The sequence below is a fragment of the Cinclus cinclus genome, chromosome Z (genome assembly GCF_963662255.1).
Source record: "Cinclus cinclus chromosome Z, bCinCin1.1, whole genome shotgun sequence".
Taxonomy (NCBI): domain Eukaryota; kingdom Metazoa; phylum Chordata; class Aves; order Passeriformes; family Cinclidae; genus Cinclus; species Cinclus cinclus.
Genome location: NC_085084.1, coordinates 75,488,673 through 75,501,870, shown reverse-complemented (window position 1 = coordinate 75,501,870; position 13,198 = coordinate 75,488,673). Strand labels below are relative to the sequence as shown.

Sequence of the window (13,198 nt, the reverse complement as noted above, 5' to 3'; positions counted from 1 at the left end):
GGGATGTGGGGCCATGTGGCCCTTGGAGCTGACCCACCATGTATTTACACTCCTGAGTCATCAATAGAGGCTGTGCTCCAATAAGAAGAGGGGATTTTTGGAGGGCATGCAAAAAAGTTTGAAATGGTGAAGGGGATTCTGCTTATGGTGCATTATAAGGAAGTTAACAGTAATAGAGAGTGTTCAGTGGTTTCTGAATGTGAGCTGGGGAGAAGCAGGCTGGAACAGTTCTGTCACTTGTAGGTGAAGTGTTTTCCAGTGTACCCACAGGCTGCAGACAGCTCTCATGCTGCGGAACTCACACAGAATATATTGTGCAATGATATGAGTTTGAACTTCTTTATGTGAACAGTAGATGGTCAAACCTGGTATAACTTGTTTAATTATTGTGTGTTAAAAGAAATTGGTCTGCAAAATGAAAATCTTGACTGCAGCCGACCTAGCCTAGAGGTGCTCTGCGAATGGCATCATTTTAGTCCATTACTGGTGAGTACTTTGCAACTGCACTTGAACAGAACGATGGAATGGTTTGAGTTGGAAGGGAGCTTAAAACCATCTCCTTCCAACAGCCCTGCAAAGCCCAAGGGCACCCTCCACACACACGGTTGCTCAGGGATCCATCCAGCCTGGCTTCGAACCCTTCAGGGGGACGACTAATGCTAAGCTTAAGGTGGTGCTTCCTGCAGTGCTGCCTCTCCATCCATGTCAGGTCTGCCCTGTTTGACCAAGATGTAGTCTTGGCTGGGCTTGTGGTTGTGCTGTGAGTGAATATGAGGGTAAACCTCTGGAGAAGCTGCTGCTACCATATAACACTGGGCATGTGCCTCAGCTCTCTGGATTTTTGGCAACTAATTAAATGAGTTCTGGTACTCATTTGATGTGAAACTTTTGTTTCAGACATTGATTTACGTATCTGAAATGTCTCTGGAAGATGGTATTTGACAAATCTCCTTCTCTATGATGACACATCTTTCTGTATTAGTGTATCTTGTCCATGCGGGAAACAGAACTTTCCAGAGGCAACTCAGCTTCCAGTGAAACTGCAGACTTGATGGTGGGAGAGGCGTGCAACTGCCTGCACTGCGTTTTCATTAGAAGAACAATATCTAACTGGTGTTCTGCTGAAACACGCCTCTTTCTCTGAGTGTGATAAATAATGTTTCTCTGTGCAACAAAATTACAATACTGTAGCAGAAGAGCATAGCAGGAGCAAAAGGTGCTAGGATTCACTGGGGTTGCTCGGTCTCTCTCACCTCCGGGAGCACAAAAACACTGTTTAGAAAATGACAAAGCAAACCACTTGCTTCTTAGTAACCTCCGTGGGAAAGCAAGCAAGAGCGTTCTCTTCCCCTGGGGTAGGGGGAAGTCCTGCTACATTCCCCCGGCAAGACAAATTTTATGGTTATTCTCTACTCCTATCCACAGTACCTCTCTGTTCCACCCACAAACTTGCTTGAGTTTAACAAGAATGTCACACAAAGAATGGGGAGGGCAAAGCACAGGAAGCAATAGTTCCATGTGGGATTGTTCGCTGAGATTTACTTACTGACATATTTTCACGTAGTGTTCTTGTTTTCACAGCCTGCTCTCTCTAATGGCGTTCCTCTGTTTGATGTAGGGCCCCTGTGCCTGTGGGACAGAATGCAGAAGGAAACTGTTAGTAATAAATGCTGGCAACTGACTTCCCTTATTTCCTAGGAAAGTGTAGAGTTTTTAGTTCAGAATCCTACTCTGCGACCTAACCCTGTAGGTTATTCTTTTGTTGTGTGTCCATCTTGCTTGGCTCTCCAGGATCCTTTACTTCTCTGTACATCAACCCTGACACTGCCATGAGTGCCTCATCCCTGCCATTTGTTGTTGGAGCAAACACTGTGGAAGACCAGCGGGCTCGATGGGAGAGAAAGCGCAGCAGGACAGCCAAGGAACTGCTGGAAACGGAGCACAAATACCTTGAGCAGCTGGATTTGGTGCTCACAGTGAGTATTTCTGCCCCTTCCAATATGCGGGTGTCTTCACACAGCACACACTTATCTGTGTTGTCATGGGGAAAGGTCAAGAGCAAGACTTTGATACATCCCTAATACCTGGGACACCTACTGTGGCTGAAAGGGTTTTTTGTTGTTTTTCTTTTGCCTGCTCTGTAATATTCAATAGCTCAAGGGTTTGGGTTTTTTGCCTTGGTCTGTAGACAGACATAAATCTTTAGGTTTTGATTGGATAGGGGGCTTGCTCTAAGATGCCTGAGATGTATGAACTTAGGGCAACAAGAAAAAAATATGGACAAGGTGGTGGAAAACAGATGCACTAGAGGATACTGAAACAGACTTTTTCAGTGCTGTAGTACTGTTCCATGTGTTTACATTTATGGTGAAAGCTTCACCATGCTGGTGTATCTGATGCTGGATATCTTAGGTAGACAGTCACAATATTTGATCTCTTTTCAAGCCAAAGAGTGTTCAGGCTGCAACTTCTGGCTTCTGCTGTGTGCCACAAGTTAATAACCTTTGCAGCCTTCCAGTACTTAAGGGGGCTTATTAAAAAGAGGAAGAGTGACTTTTTACACAGGCACATAGTGATAGGACAAGGAAGAACGGTTTTAAACTGAAATAGTAGGTTTAGATTAGATATTAGGATGATGCTATTTACTGTGAGGGTGGTGAGGCACTGGCACAGATGGCCTAGAGAAACTGTGGATGCCTCATCCCTGGAAGTGACCAGCCAGATTGGATGGGGCTTGGAAGGTGTCTCTGACCAGGTTGGAACTAGGTGGTCTTTAAGATCCTTTCCAAACCAAACCATTCAGTGATTCTGTGATGATTTGTAAGTGCTACCTGTTTGAAATTATTCTCTTTTTTCTTTTCCTTTTTCCCCCTTTTCTTCTTTTTTTTTCCCTGCTTAGTACTTTGTGACAATTTTAAAGGCCAAAGAGACGCTGAAACCTGCTGTGTTGGAAACTATATTTGGACCCCTGGAGTCCTTATATTCAGCTAGCCAGTAAGTGGACATAGGATGCAATTCCTGTAATTATATTGAGAAGACTCTATGTTGATGAAAAAGTAAGATTTGGGGAAAGAAGGCTAACACCTTGTAAAACAGGCATTCACTCCTGGCACTGCTAGCCTTGTGGAGGTGTCCCCAGGGAACTCCTGACCTGTATCACATACCTGGGTACCCAATTATTGGACAGTGGTTTAAGCTCAGTAAGTCTGCATGTGTTCTGTGGCTTACTCGGACCTCCAAGCACAAATTTGGCATAGAAAGTGGATATGAGGTGGTGAATGGTAAAGGCAGGTCAGCAAAGGAATGAGTCAGAAGGAGCTGTGAAAATGCCATCCATAATGTATCCCTCACAAATCTATCTTTGCTCCTTGTGCAGTGTTCTGTCACTTCACCTGGAGAAAGGGAATTTGGGACCAGGACTAGAAAATTTTTGTCAGAGTCTGGATCTTTATGGCCACTATGCTGAGAATTTGGAGCAGGCAAATAAAACCTTGAAGGTAAATATCTACTTTAGTCTGCATATGGTTTTTCTTTTTCCATTCTGTGAAACTGCCACATCCTTCCATTTGTCTTCTGTTTCTGCAGACGTTAGTGCCCTTACTTCTTCTGGGCTGACAAAATTCAGGCTTTCTTCCACAATAAAATGGTGACAACTTCTCTACTTATTTAGAGCTTCAAATTTCTGATACTTTTTTCAGGTGTTTGTGTATGTGTGTGCATATGGTAAGCCCTGCTTTCTGTATTTGTATTTCTGTATATTTCTAAAACAGAGTAGTGCATTTACTCCCACTCCTTCCTAACTGGCAAGCCTAGAGAGTTTCCAGGCTTTCACTATGATATAGTGATCTCTTTCTAGGAATTGTCAGGTCTCCCAGTCTTTGCCATTACCATCAATCCTAGCAGTGGGATTTCCTTTTCCTTCATAATTTTTTTTCTATCTTGAAAGTGATTTTTTCCTTCCCACCTATGTCTTCAAATACAACCAGTTTTCAAGAAATTTCTGCAGAATATACATTTATTCTAAAGCCCTGACAGCTGTATCTGGAATTTAAACCACTCAACTCCTAGTTTTGTTCATGCTTGTTCGCAGATGCAGAATGTACTGAGATGTTTCCCCCCTCTTTTCTTTGCATGCATATATTCATGCTTTTGATTTTCCAAGAGAAAAAGCCATTTTGGATACTGGTCTTAAGGTGATGGGAGTGCTGATCTGCATTGCTTTTTCTTGAAAAGCATGGCAAAAATTCACAAGCACACTCCTTGTTTTCCTAACTGGGTCAACCTGCTCTTTTTCGTCAATTCCATGTATGGAGGGGAGATACCACTTCCATTACCCACTGGAATGGATGGTCAGGAGAAAGGGAATGGCTTGCCCATAGCCACAAAAGAAGTGTGGCCTGGAGTCCTAAACTCCAAAGTGAGGTGTTCCAAGCTCTGGTACAGACTAGGACACATAGAGTTCTTCCTGTAGTCTCAAAGCTATCCCTTTTTTGCTCCACAGGAGCAAGTGAGGAAAAGTAAGTCATTCCGGCGGTTTAAGAAACTCCAGGAGACTCGACCTCAGTTTCAAGGGAGGAAGCTAGAGGATCTGCTTCCTTTGCCCCTGCAGAGGCTGCACCAGTAAGTAAGCAATTGTGAGTCTTCAAGGGATTAGCATAAGAAGGGAAAAAGGAATATAACACTGTCTTTGCTGTTATGAAAGGGAAAGTTGCCTATTGTGTCTTAAAATCAGAGCATAGAGACAGCAGTGAAAGAGACCTGAGGATGTGCCTGTAAAGTGGAATCAGTGTACATGGATGGGGGATGATGCAGGAAGGTAGTTGTGTTTAGCCCTGGCTCCTTCCTCTAGCTCTTGAACAGAGTCGGAGGCTTTCTGCTGTCTCAGTAAGCTACTGAAGTTTGGCCCTGAATGAAAGCAAGCTGATTGAAATGCTGCAGAAGTGGTGGTCTCTGCCAGCGATGTTTTGCTCAATTTTTGTGCAGATTGCTGAGCTGGAGTAATCTGTGACTCTTGTAGACGGCTGCTTTTGGAAAGAAATGAGATTAATAAACATAGGAGAACTCCTCTTTCCTCTCTGGTTGTCAGGGCCATATGTTTTGCTCGGATTTGATGCCTATCACACTTGTCTGAGCCCAGACACATCCAGTCAGGACTGCTGAATCTCCCTCTTTGAGGCACCAAGCCTTCCAGTTTTCGAGAAATATTTAGGCAACATCACTGGACATGTGTGATTTTTAGGGTTGTCCTAAAAATGCAGAGGCATAAATTGGACTTAACCATCCCTGTGGGTGCCTTCCAGCTCAGGGTATTTTATTACATGTCCCCTTTGAAAAGACAAACTAGCTGCCTGAAGAGAGTGCTGCATGCAGTCATGGGCAGCCCTTTCTTCGGGGTGGTGTGTGGGTATTAAAGGCACCCAGATTCGGCTGCTTTAGATCCAGTAGCTTGACCTTAACCATGATCTTATCTACACACTAAAACAAATTTGAGATTGAGAACCTTGTTTCTTTGAAAATAAGTTGGAGACATCATACCACAGTCTTTCATGTAACTTTATGTAATGTGTTAATCAACTTGGCAGAGGTAAACATTAAGCTGATTGGTGGGTTTTTACTGTAATTCTTTGGATACTTCTTTTAAATTTGCAAAACAGCAGTATATTTATTGCTGTTCAACTATTTGGAAAAATGTGAGCTTTTTGATAGAAAGTCTATTCTTTCATTAATCAGCTCTTTCATATTCAAATTTCTTTAAAACTCTGGTAACATATTCATTAGGTCATATGAGTTCTCCCAGTGAATCTGTTAAAGTCCTTCTGTTTGACTTTACTGGGAGAAAGCATTTTCAGGGATTTTATCCTCTCCAGTACAGACTGGAAAGGAAAAAAGAGAAAGACTGGTCTTAGTTCATCTAGAAATGCCTTTATTTTCTTGTGTGGGCAGGAAACATGTTATGAACGCCACCATTCATATACTATTAAAAATAGATAGTTCAAAGAGAAATTTGGCACTAATTGATGGCATGCTTATGTGAATTCTGAGTGAGTCTCATGATCTTAAATGATTTGTGAGTCTGCTTCTATTGGATCCCCAGGAAAAGCCAAAGGTTTGCAGATGTACAAAATACTTGGGTTATTTTAATTGAGACATTTGCTGATAAAATTAATATGAATGAAGTGTGACCAAAACTTCTTCATTAGGCTTACTTTGTCTCCCAGCTGAGTGTTGTTCACTGTGCTGTTACTAGTAGGAGGTGCTGCTGCTGTTCCTGGTGTCTTGTTGTGAATTAAACCTACCCTCTCTACCTCAGGTACAAGCATTTCTTCAGAGATCTGCTGGAGAACACCAGCCCAGACACTGCTGAGTACCAGAAACTTGCAAGTATGATTCCATCTGTAAATGTTGGCACTTTGATCAATGATACGCTTCTTGCTAAGAATACTTTGACTCCCACCTACTGCCTGCTTCCAGAGGGAGAAAAAAAATTCTTCTTCTCCCTCTCTGGGCATCTAGTGGACTACTATTTTCCTTCTCCATCTTGTTGAAAATGTACCTGAGAACATGCTAGGAATAGAAATACAAAGTAACTGCCTGGGAAAATGGCCTAATAGCTAGGTTGGAGAAATGGCAGCTCTGTTCTTTTTTTTTTTTAAACTCTGCTGCTTGTGTGGCACTGGAACAGGTAGTTCAAGGAATTTGTTGATGCCCCGTTCCTGGAAGAGTTCAAGGCCAGTTTGGATATGGTCCTGAGCAATGTGGTGTACTTGAAGATGTCCCTGTGCATGGCAGCCTGGTTACAAGAAAATATTTAAGGTCCCTTCCAACCCAAATCATTCTCTGACTCTCTTGGTCACATGCCTCAAATTTCTAGGATTATTTGTGTCCTTCATGCTGTATCCTGAGGTGTTCCCAGGGCTTGGTATCAGGGTCAGTCCTGTTTAATATCTTTATTGATGATCTGGATGAGGGAATCAAGAGCACCCTCAGCCAGTTTGCAGATGGCACCAAGCTGGGTGGGAGTGCTGACCTGCTGGAGGACAGGAAGGCTCTGCAGAGGGATCTGCACAGACTGGATCCAGGGGCTGAAGTCAATTGTGTGAGGTTAAACAAGGCCAAGTGCCAGGTCCTGTCCCTGGGTTACAATGACGCCAGGCAGTGCCAGAGGCTGGGACAGAGTGGCTGGAAAGCTGCTGGGAGGAAAAGGCCCTGGAGATGCTGATCAACAGCAGCTGAACATGAGCCAGTATGAGTGTCCAGCTGGCCAAGAAGGCCAAGGACATCCTGAATGTATCAGCTATAATATGGCCAGCAGGACCAGGGCAGTGATCAGTCCTCTGAGCTCAGCACTAGAGAGGCCACACCTCAAATCCCATGTCCAGTTTTGAGCCCTTCACTGCAGGAGAGATCCTGAGGTGCTGGAGTGAGACAAAGAAGGGCAGTGGAACTGGGAAAGGGTCTGGAGCACAAGTCCTGTGAGATGTGGCTGAAGGAGCTGGGGGTGTTTAGTCTGGAGAAAAGGGGTGACCCTTTAAAAGTACCTGAAAGGAGGTTGTGGCCAGCTGGGGATTGGCCTCTTCTCCCAGGTAACAAGTAACAGGATGAGATCAAGCTGTGCCAGGGGAAGTTCAGGATGGACATTGGGAGGCACTTCATCATCTTTAAAAATGTTCAAAAAATGACACTCAGTGCCATGGTCTACTTGACAAGGTGGTGTTCAGTTCAGTAGGTTGAACTCAGTTACCTCAGTAGTCTTTTCCAGTCTAATGATTCTGTGGATTTTACAAGCAGTTAACACCACTTGTATGGCATTTTCTTGTTTTTGCTTCCAAATCCAGGAAATTATTAATCTCTCTGATGTTTCATTGGCAAATGTTTTCTAGAACTGCAGAATTGTTGGTTGGAAAGAGGCCTCTGTAAGTGATCTAGTTCATTCTCACACAAAAATTTCTGAATAAAGCTGTTGTTGATACTTGGTTGAAAACTGTTCTTCTTAATGCCATACTGTCTTTTCTTAGCAAGATGTATAAGGTAAAATGTGCATACATTTGTGGTAACTTCAGACTATGCTGCTACAATTTCAGAGACTGTGAAATCTGTCTGTGAGGTATCTCACTGGGTCCAAGACATCTTTGATAAGAGAGAGAACTCCTTGCAGCTACTTCGGGTTCAGAAATTGCTCAAAGGACAAAAGACTCAGGTTTTGACTCCAGGTGAGTCTTACTGACAGCTCTGTTTTTCTTCTGCCATGCTGAGATATGTGGACATATGTTCTCCTTCATCTCTGACTCAGCTCACATTAACCAGTTTTCCCCTTCCTTCTAGATTGTAGTGGTGGTAAAGGAATATGACTACTAATTCAAGACTTTTTTTTAATATTAAGAATTTTTGAGTGAGGATAATCAACAGCTTAATTGCCTGACATTCAGATAGGAGAAGCTGATGGTATGTGGTTAGAAAGTTAGGAACCCAAGAAGATGAGGAGTGTAAGTCCTGGGTGGGAATAAAAGAGAGACACTAAATTCTTTTGGCAGAATGTAAGTCGTGGAATTATCTGTACTCCATTGCAGGAATCATGGATTCCTGAGTGTCAAGGGCACAAGAATTGTGTTGTTGTTTACACTAGACTACAATAGTAATGGCGTTATGCTCACACCCTTCATATGAAGACTTTTCTTTTATCTGTGTGGTTAAACTGAGACAGAAATTACTGTATTTATTGATAGCTGAGATAGATAAATCCACAATTACTGGTATGTAAAAACATCTAAATGGATATCTCTTATGTGACTGGGTGCTCTCCATGCCCAGACCACACTCTGAGCTACGTAAGAAATATTGTGACAAATGTGCCCAGTCTGGGCAACTATGTAATGGTGATTTGGGGTTTCACCTTCAGCATCACTCAACTCTGCTGCTGCAGAAGTCATCCAGACACAGGCTGGAGAGGAGTGTTAGTCACTGTGTGTGAAGAGTCTCTAAGACAAGAACCTCCAGGTACCTTGTGAATGTAGTTGTAATTAACACATCTGGATTTTTGGATGAAAAAATTTTCCCACTGGGATGAAGAAAGACTCAGAAGAGTAAAACTGAGAAAGCTCATAGGCTGAGATAAAGACAGTTTAACCAGTAAAGCAAAAGCTGTTCACGCAAGTAAAGCTATGCAAGGAATTCATCCACCACTTGCCAAAGGTAAGGAGGTGTTCAGGTATTCCAAGGAAAGGGCTCTAGCCAGGGGTCTACCACACATTGTGGTTACCTGGCAAAACAAGAGCCATCACTTTAAAACTCCCCCCTTCCTTCTTCTTTCCCCAGCATAACAGGCTGAACATGATATAGAATGTCCCTTTGGGGACTTCAGCTGTCCCAGCTGTGACCCTTCCCACATTCATGTGTGCTTCCAGCCTCCTCAACTGCGGCTTGAGGAACAGAAAATGATACTGAGCAGTGCTTACACAGCAATAAATAAAAGATCCCTGTGTTATCAATGGTGTTTTCAGTGCAAATCCAAAGCAGCCACATACCAGTGTCTATGGGAAGAATTAACTCTATTCTAGCCAAATCAGCACAGGAAGAACAAACTTACTAGAGTTGCTTATCAGAGGTTATTCTCAAAAATGCTCAGTCAATGGGCAAATTAATTTACAATTCTCTTTCCTGTTCCTAGAATCCTTTTTGTGCTGCCAGGTGAAAGGGAGCTAACACAGGTATGCTCTGCTTATACTGAGCAGAAGGATGTGTGGGGGTAGTGTGCCTGGACACACTTGGGCTAGAGTGTAATTAAAAAGGTAAATCAGTTATCCTGATCAATGTTAGAATTAATGTTAAACTAATAAGATAACACCATGAAAACAAACAGGCAAACAAACACACCAAAACAGTATAACTAGACCAGAGATGGCCATTGTTTGAAAGTGTTTGGTCCACTGATTATTTTGGTCTCTGAAAATTCTGAGATGTAGTAGGATGAGTGTTGAGGGTGAATAAAGGGATCTCCATTATCTAGGACAGAGAATTCTTACAGTAATGTTTTCCATTGGCTGGAATTACATAGTTATCATTGGATAAGAGAAGCAGAAATGTAAGCAGCAGCTGGGGCTTGCTAGTTTGGGCCAGCTTTCCAGAAGCAAGATAGCTTTTGCAGGACCGTTAAGATTGTCTCCTGTTGCCAGGAGGGAACAGGAGAGAAAATAAAATGCTGCAGATTCAGAAAAAAGGGGGAGTGTTGGAATGGGTATCTCACATTTGCCAGTGTCTCTGAGATGTCCTGCTCCCAGTGAGGAGACCCTGCTTTTCTTGCTCCCTTCCCTGTTTGGGACAAATACTGTTCCAGCCAGAACTGCTTCCTTAAATGAGCACATTGTTCTGTCATTCAGAGCTTCCCCAGGGGTATTTTCTTGCCCTTCTTTCACAACAATTTCCTAGAACTCGTACACCTGGGAATCCTGGACATGGATCTATATTCCAAGACTTCCAGTACAGTCCGGATCAGATTGTATGCCTGTGAGTCTGATCACAGCAAATCCTGAGGAAAACAGCTCCCAGTCCAGCCCCATGCTTCTGACACCTTTCTTCTGTGTGTATTTTTTTTTTTTTTAAATCTGGATTGATTTCTGTGCCTCACCCTTCTCTTCCTCAGTTTCGTATTCAGATAAGAGTTGTTCCAGTGGAATAAGCTAAGCAGTAATTTACTTGCTTCTTTGTTTTGTGACTGTAGCATTCTAATAAGACACAGTGTATGAAGAAAACAACTCTGTGTTTTTGTTTGTTTTTTTTTTTTATTTTTTTAAAGGTATTTAATAGCTTATGCAGAAGCTAAGGCATGAAAAAAGTGGCTGAAATTCCCTAGCAGATGTTTTCTAAACAAGATCAGGTGGCAATACCTTGTTATGACTTCACATTTTTATAAATAATCTTACTGGCAGGTGTCCTCATAACTCCCATGAGTTGATGATTATCTTCCACAATTATCTTAGTAAGAAGTCATGCTTTAATTATTTCATTATTAATTTTTTAAAATTGTTGCTTATAGCTAGGCTTATCAAATTGTTTTGATTATTTTCCTCCTGCTTTCCTTTCCTCTTATCACAATTAATTTCACAGGTGGATGACACTGGACTCTGTTCTGCAAGAGAGGTTGATATGGTTGCCTATTCAGACCTTTCTTGTTTTCTATTTCCTTTCATTCCTTCTCTTTAGAACAGTAACCTGCAATCTGTAATCTCTTGGCTACTATAGGTCCGTATTTAGTTAGAAGACCTGTGAAATATGGTTTTGGTTTGTTTGGGGGGAGGTTTTTTTGAGTTTATTTATTTAATTAGGGCACACACAAACAAAACAAGTAAAAAATAATAAGATTTCAATGCTGAAGCTAGCTTCCTTTATACCACTAATGACAAACAACAGGGCAACACTATTTAAGATAATTCATGTTGTTTTTTTGAAAGCTTATGTTAATTTAAAGGCATGCATACTGTTCTCAAACTGTGTTTTTGTTCTGCTCACTTTAAACAGACTTGCATATGATAATATACTCTTTATTAACGTAGCAGATCTGTAACAACTTCAGCTGCTCCTCACACATTGAATGTTTTGGGCTGGTTACTGCTTCTGCACGGGTGTTATCTGTGCTGTTAGGCTGGACCCAGCTGACACCTAAGTGCCTTCTAGTGGCTGGAATTGATGTAGAGCGGGGCAGCCTACAAAGGTGGCTCAACCTGTATTCCTGTTTGTCTCATTACATCCTTTACTTTTTATTCCTGCCTGCCCTCCCTCATATCTCACAGCTGTCTCTGTTTCTGGCATGCCCAGGGCGCTGGTATATCCGGGAAGGTTGGCTTTTGGTGGTGCCTTCCAAGGGAGAAGAACTGAAGCGCAGGATGTTCTTCCTGTTCTCTGATATCCTCATTGCAGCAAAGCCCTGCCATCCACTGCACCTGCTGAACTCCAACAAACTGTCCTGCCAGGCTGTTTACCCACTCCAGCAGTGCTCAGTGGATAAAGTGTTTGGTCACACATGGAGCCAGGGAGGTCTCCTCAGTGTAAGTCTTCCCAGCTGTGCCAGGCAGAAGTGCCAGTGGAGTCAGACCTGGAAGCTGTCTCAGCAGCAGTGGGACCAAGATGATGACAGTGGTGACAAAATGCAGTGAACAAGCCTTAGTTAGGACAACCCTTCCCTTCTTGAATGATGCAGGTACTTTTCCTTTCATGGCATAGAGCCTCCTGCACACTCTGAGGTTACAGGCTGCTGGTTGCTTCACTTAGTTCAGGTAAAGAGGCTCCACTAGAACTTGGCATACTCTCATCAGAGCCACAGGTTTGGGGGGGCAGCCCCACAGCCATGTGACAATGAATATGTAGGATTACTAACTTCAGAAAACATGTAGAAAAACAGAGTGAAAAAGATATGGATGTTATTACAACAGATGTTGTGCTTCTAACTCCCTGAGGGCTGCATATTCCTTGACAGAGACCAGTGTTTTCTGTAGGGGTTTCAAGGTCTGTTCTTCCAAGGTTGCACCTGGGGCTGTGTTAGCTCTTATCTTGTGAGCTATGACAAAGAACTCTTCGAGAAAGCTGTGACCTGTAGATGATGGTAGTGGAAGGACCCCTAGGGACAGCTTGGAATATGGTAGAAAACTGGAGGATGAGCTGCTAAGAATTTTAATTGCTTGCCTCCAAACAGGTCAAAGTGAGCAGTCAACTACTACTGGAAACAATGGACAAGACTGGCACTTGTTCTGTACTGTACACAATCTGGCTTTGCCCAATATTAAATTTTTTCTGTCTGGGAAGGAAAAGGATGAAAATCAGCATGCAGGGACTGAATTTAGTGGTGATGATTTTCCTTCTACTGCTGTTGCTGTCTTGGCAAGGGATGCCACAGATTGTGTTTGTCTTTCAGCTTTCCTTTCCACACAAGACACTGCTGTTGATGTCCAGCAACCAACAAGAGATCAATGACTGGTACCGGAGTCTCAAAGCTGCAGTCAGGTAGGTATGCATGTTCCAGAGGTAGGAGATGACACAGAATTGGCCATTGGACCGGTGTGTGGTTATAAGGATGATGGAGGCAGCCTGATGCTAGCAGCCAGGACACAAAGAAATAAGGACATATTTTCCATATTAAATGTGAATCTCCCCTTTGTCTTCTTCTACAGGCAGCTGAAAGCCTGACCCACCAGAGTACAAGACAGACTAG

At 42.8% G+C, this 13,198-nt stretch overlaps 1 protein-coding gene across 1 annotated transcript; it reads left to right on the top strand.

The window, feature by feature from the left end:
* The first annotated feature begins 1,829 nt into the window (after positions 1 to 1,829).
* ARHGEF39 (Rho guanine nucleotide exchange factor 39) lies at positions 1,830 to 13,198 on the top strand. Its single transcript, XM_062513535.1, has 9 exons — positions 1,830 to 1,976; positions 2,900 to 2,994; positions 3,377 to 3,497; positions 4,502 to 4,620; positions 6,311 to 6,381; positions 8,082 to 8,210; positions 11,809 to 12,038; positions 12,902 to 12,990; positions 13,158 to 13,198. Exons 1-9 carry the CDS (start codon positions 1,830 to 1,832, stop codon positions 13,171 to 13,173), a joined length of 1,017 nt encoding a protein of 338 aa, XP_062369519.1. The 3' UTR covers positions 13,174 to 13,198.